The following is a 6,077-nucleotide window of genomic DNA, read 5'->3' on the forward strand; positions in this document are numbered from 1 at the left end:
GCTGCGTTTCTTTCGAGATCTTGCTTGTGTTCTTCGTTTCGCAGGCAGGGATTAGTCTTCTCGGCGAGGTCAACCGGATTGTGACTACGGTTGATAACCAGAGGAGTTGTGGTGCTAAGATTGCGGGGTTCGAGTTGCTGACTTGAAGCCGGATCGGTGTGTCGCATTCCGACCAAAACGAGTTATCCTTCACCTGACGGAAGATCGGGCACCCCTGTTCATATCAGGAGAGGGCGCACAGCGGCGAGGGGCAGATGTGGTGCTCTGGCGAGCAATCCTCAGCGCAGGAGAGGGAGAACGAGAGGGAAACGAGGTGGCTACCTTGCTCACCTCAAGGCGGAGCTCCGGCTGCGCTTGGTTAGCGAGGAAAGGCGGCGGAGAGGGAGATCGACGGCGCGGCGGTGGTTCTCCGAGCACGGCGGCGGTGCTGTGCGCGCGCGCGAGAGAGAGAGAGAGCGAGGGCGATGAGCGGGGAAGGGGAGAGCACGCGGGCTAGGCTTGCCCTTTATAGGCCAAGGGAGGGAGAGGAGAGGTCGGCGGGGAGGGAAAGGGGCGGCGAAGCTCGACGGCCGGCCATTAAAGGCCTCGGTGGTGGCAGCCGTTTCAAAAGAGGAAGGAGGGGGGAGGCGAAGGGGTGGTGGTGGCATTAAAGGCGTGCCCAAGTGGAGTGGAAGGGGAGGGATGCGTACGGCCGTGGGCCTTGGGCGGCCGGCTAGGGAAGGGGCGCGACGCTCGGGTGGTGGCCGGCCATTAATGGCCATCGTGGCGGCGCCCGTTGCAGAAGAGGGAGAGGGAAACGGAAGGAGAAGTGAGGGGGTGGAGGTAGTGCTCCACCGAGCTTTGATGGTGCGCACTAAGGAAGAGGAGGGAGGCGAGCGGGCGGCCAACGGCCGGCGACGCGCAGCATGGGGAAGGAGGCGAGCGGCTGGAGGTAGGAGAAAGCCCTGACGCGGTGAGAGAGAGAGGGTGGATGGTGGGCCGAGTGGCTTGCTGGGCCGGGGTTTGGGCCACGCGGAAAGAAAAAGAAAAAGGGGAAAGGGAGAGTTGGGCCGGACTGGAGAGAAGAGAGAGAGATCTGTGCTAGGCTAAAGAAAAAGAGAGATGAGATGTTTTGTTTTTTTAAACTCAAACAACAATTAAATAAATTCTTTTGAATTCAAATAAATTTTAAATTTGAGTGTTACAATAGAGGTTCTCCACCGATGGTCATCAGGAGAGCCCTCGCATCTTCTTTCTTTTCTTATTGCTATGTTTATCATTTTTCTTCCAGTGAAGCACGAAAGAACGACGGCAAATCGCACTTATTGCAGATATAAACAGGACAGGGCTGCTAGTGTGCACGTACCTGACTCTGAAATCTTGTAATAATAATTATTATACATGACAGAGTTTAAGAGAGCACATGATACATGTTTCTCCCTAGTAAAAGGCAATTAACATCACAATAATCCGTACGTGCACCTGGATCCGGCCTCCGGACTATCTCCCGCCTAGCCTGTCAACTGCTGCCAGCACAACCGCGCGACGAGCCTTGTGCTGCGGCCGGCGGCGGGGACGTTTCACCTCCACGACCTCCTCGCCGTCCTCCTCCTCGTCGCCGTCCGTCGTCTCCCTCCCAGCCGCCTCCGCCGGCCGCCTCGCGCCGCGGCTGCTCTCCCTCTTCTCCCTCCTGGCGCCGCAGCACGGGGCGTCGGACTGGACCTCGTCCAGCTCGAAGTCCTCCATCCTGAACGCCGGCCGCCACGGCGGCTCGGCCTCCCGCGCCCGCTTCTTCCTCCCCGCCGCCGCCGTGGCGCCGCCTACCATGCCCCTCATGGCGCGGATGTTCTCCAGCAGCGCGTAGAACCTCTCCACCTGCTCGTCGTCGGCCTCGCCGCCGCCGCCGCTCGCCCTCACGCCGGTCGCGTCGTCGTCGGGCGACGGCCGCCGCTCCACCGCCTGCTTCGCCGGCGACGGGAGCGCGCCTTCGACGGCGGCCGGCGGGGCCTCCTTGCTTAGCGGCGCTGCATCCATCGCGCTTAGAAATTTTGGCTGGAGAATTGATGCGGGAGAGAGAGACCGACCGACGGAGGCAAGAAGCGAAGCAAGTGGAATTTTGGAGGGAAGGGAAGGGAGCGGAGAAGGACGTTGAGGAGGGTGATTGTTAAATAGAGGGCCGTGAGTCGCGACGGTGACTATGCCGGCGCCCTGGATTTTTTTGGCCGCCAGTATAAAAGCTGATTAATTGGACGTGTGTCAATTGTCATGCTCATAAGTCATACCTTGACCGTTCAGACTGTGCAGTCTTTTATTTTTTTGTTCTGATTTTCAAGTTGTCTGCGAGAGTTTCGAATTGCTTTCAAGTGCTGACCGAATTTCGAAAACACACACACTCGCGACAAATCGAGAAGTCTAATAAGACATGGTCCATCAATGGAAAGGCGTACTTTGGTAACACAAGCTCTTTAAAAGTATATTTTAAGTAATAATTTCAGCTACAATATACTCCGTTGAGCTACCAAAAAAATTCAAGAAATTTGAATACAAGTGTAATGTACTCCGACCTTTTATTCATAGTATATACAAATTTTTTAATCTCCTTAAGTTGACATGGGCTCGGTCTAAGATATATAAATGCGAAATGATTTGTAGTTTAGTGGTTATAAAAGTCTCAGTAGCATATCAAGTTCTGAGTTCGACTCTTCATAAGAGTGAATATTTTAGAATTTCAAGGTGTTGTAGGCGACGTTCCCGTCAATATCAAAGCGTGTGTGGTGACTTTGTCAATCTCGAAAATTTATTAATTTAATATTCAAAGAAAGCAGTAGGGTTTGCGTACTTACGTTCATAGAAAATGAGCATGTGTGCGTGCTTACGTGCTTGCGTTGTTAGCACATGTAGCTGGAGCCGTGGAGCGCATACCTGATACCTTAAACCAAGACGGGCACACCGGTCAGGAAATGCGTTTACTTTGTCCCGCCGATTAGGACCGCCAGAGGTCGCCTTTTTTTTTCGTTCACCAAGATCCGAGGCTTGCACGGTGAGGCCTCTGCTACCAGGTCGCCCTCTTTTTTTAATTTCAAAAAGGAAAAAGGAAGAAAACGGCTCGGACGAAACTGCCCCCGCGCTGGCCTTTGCCTGCCAGGACCCCCACGCGACGGTCCTCCAGGGCTCCGCTCCAGCCAGGGTCTGTGGTGGGGGCAAAGTGGGCAGACCACCGCGAGCATCCGTCTCGGACTGGGTGCTGGGATGGCTTGCTGTCCTCGACGACGGGTGGGAAAGGTGCGGGGTCCGGGTCTCGGGTGGGTGACGTCGGGGGCGTGACGTCAGCGGGGGTGGTGTCACGGCCCCCTCCCGCGACGGGATCACGGAATTGGTTGTGTTGGTTAGGGGTGGAAAAGTTTTGATGGAAATATTTTATAATTTTGACTACTAATTAGAGATATTAAATTAAGTCTAATTACAAAAGTATTTCCACAACCATGGATACTGTAGCAATATTATGACTTTAACCGCATGATTTGACGATAATTAGAGTATGTTCATTGTAGCATTACTGTATCTAATCATGTATTAATTAGGCTCATTAGATTCGATTTGTAAAATTGCATCCATCTTTTAAAAAAATTACAAATAAACTATATTTAATACTCCATACATATAAGATTCTTTTTTCACAAAATTTTTATTTTTACAACCAAACACGGCAATGACCGCACCGGGGGCGGTCGCCGGAGCTGTGTCACTTGCCGATTGCCATCGGTACACATGTGGGCGGTCGAGGTGGTTGAGTCGAGCCACTCTGATGTGATCCGGTGATTTTTTTCGGTCCTCTTGATCAGGTGACGGTGACGGTAGCTGCGTGCAAAACAAGTGCCCGGACTCCCTCATCTTGACTGTCCCTGTCCTTGCCTCACGTTGAATTGAACTGCAGACACGAACCGGGCCTTCCTCTGTCTCGTTCCTTCCTACCTCGGGCGCCCGCCACAGCCGCGGGTTTTCGAGCCCATCCCATCTCTGTGTGCAGGCCGCGGTTCCCGACTGCCGGCGGCGGCGGCCTGATCAATCGATCGGTCGCGGCTTACCGCGTGGGCCGGGCCGCTGCCGCTGTTTGCTATTATTTCGCTGGGCCGTCTCGGCGGCGCCGCGGGTGACGCCGCCCACGGAAGGGAACCTTCCAAAACAGTCTGCGTAGCAACTGGCTCGACTTTTTTTCAACTGTCAAGAAGCCTCTCGCCCTCTCGTTCCCCTTGCTACAGTTGAGAAGGGAGGCAGAGAGGCGATTTCGATCTAGGCGTCAATCTCGCCGGCTCCTCCTCGCGTCCGGCTATTGTTCCGGTGCCGGAAGTCGAGAGGAGCAACGAGATCATGGCCGACTTAATAGCTAGTCTAGGGATTAGGTTCTTTGCCTCTCGGTGAATCCAGGCGGTGTCCGCTAGGTGGAGGCGGCGCTGCGTCCTTGGAATAAGATTCTCCATCCCTTCTTCCACCTCGCCGGTGTGCGTTCTGGCAGCGGCGACGGGCTGGTGCGGTGCATCCTCACCGGATCTAGGGTTCCCCTAGATCTCTTGAGTTCTTTTTGTCCCTTCTTTGTCTTCTCTGGGGTCGATACCGTGGTCGTTGCCAACTCCGGTGAAGCTACAGGGAGGTTCATCTACCACTTCCTAAGGATTCGGGCGGGTGGTTTCTTTGCAACTGTTTAGGCGGTCTTTCTCCCCTATCGGTTGCTTTGTCGTCCGGTGATTTCGAGCTGCCGGCGGTGCTTGTGGCGATAAATCCCAAGTTCCACGTCAATAAGATGGCGGGCGGTCATCTATTCCTGCTTGTGCGTTCAGTGGATCTACGGCATGTCGATGATTTCGATGTGCTACTCGGTGAGGCAGTCAAAAACTTCGTTTCTTCGTCGAGATGGGCTTTGGCTTCAAGTTGCAGCCTTGACGGCTTCATCCTCCAACCTCTGGTGCGGCGGTGGATCGTCGAGGGGCGGCTCCTTGCGCCGGTGACAAAGACGACCGGGAGGCCCTTGGGTGGACCAAAATGTAATTTTTCTTTTTTCCAAGGGTGTGTTTGTAAGAGTTGCAATGCAAACCTTAAGACATATATGTGAAATGAAATCCCGGTTTTCTAAAAAAAAGCTCGAGTTTTCTAAAAAAAAAAGCTCAAGTTTTCTAAAAAAAAGCAACTAGCTCGAGTCAATATTAAAAGAAAAAGAAAGCAGCTAGCTCAAGTGCCTGCATGCAATTATGCAAGCCCGCCACAACAGTTCGTCAGCGTTCTTGTCGTCAATCCAACCTCCCGAAGTCCAAATGTCCAAATGAAGCAAAAGGTTGCTCACATGTATGTATATACATGCATTACAAATACAACACAGTAAATCTTATCAGAGCCTTGTTTAGTTGTAAACTTCAAAATTTCAAAACTATCACATCGAACGAGAATTTTACATACATGGAGTATTAAATCTAGACCAAATAAAAAACTAATTACATAGTTTGCTTGTAAATTACGAGACAAATCTAATGAGCCTAATTAGATCATAATTATACACTAAATTGCTATTTGGCCCAATAGCAATTCAAGCGGGCCGGAGAACTCCATGTATTGATTATTTTAATCAGCCCACTCTCAACGTTTTTAGTGGTCTGTTAATTTTGCCGTGCCTCGGAGCACAGACGCTTGCATGTGCTGCTTTTTTTTCACGACAGGACAATTCTACAAATATCAAATGAAGCAAATTTGGGATTCCCGTGATTTCAGCCCTTGCACGCGGAAGTCTATTAGCCCATGGTAGCCCACAAGCTGGCTGCTATGGGCAGAGGTTAGGAGTCGCTCGGGCTACTAGCAGTCAAACCATCGTATAAAGTCCAATAACTGTTTTTTGTTCCGAAACAAATTTTTTGTATTTCTAGCACAACTAAAAAATTATTCTTGAACAAAATAAATTTGTTCTATAAGAAATTTGACTATAGGCCAGTTTAGACCCAACAATATAAAATTTGTAGTGGGTGACAAGTTTGCTGGTATCACCCCCAGCAGTGCCCCTGCTATGCGCTGGTGCAACTTTTGCATGCCAGCGTCACAAAGAGCAGGTGCGCTCA

At 51.6% G+C, this 6,077-nt stretch overlaps 1 protein-coding gene across 1 annotated transcript; it reads right to left on the reverse strand.

The window, feature by feature from the left end:
• Nucleotides 1–1,286: 1,286 nt before the first annotated feature.
• Nucleotides 1,287–2,139, reverse strand: LOC120698925 (NRR repressor homolog 1-like). The gene has a single exon (XM_039982707.1). It carries the CDS (start codon nt 2,011–2,013, stop codon nt 1,480–1,482), a length of 534 nt encoding a protein of 177 aa, XP_039838641.1. The 5' UTR covers nt 2,014–2,139; the 3' UTR covers nt 1,287–1,479.
• Between the last annotated feature and the right edge of the window lie 3,938 nt (nt 2,140–6,077).

This window comes from Panicum virgatum, chromosome 3K (genome assembly GCF_016808335.1).
Source record: "Panicum virgatum strain AP13 chromosome 3K, P.virgatum_v5, whole genome shotgun sequence".
Lineage (NCBI taxonomy): Eukaryota > Viridiplantae > Streptophyta > Magnoliopsida > Poales > Poaceae > Panicum > Panicum virgatum.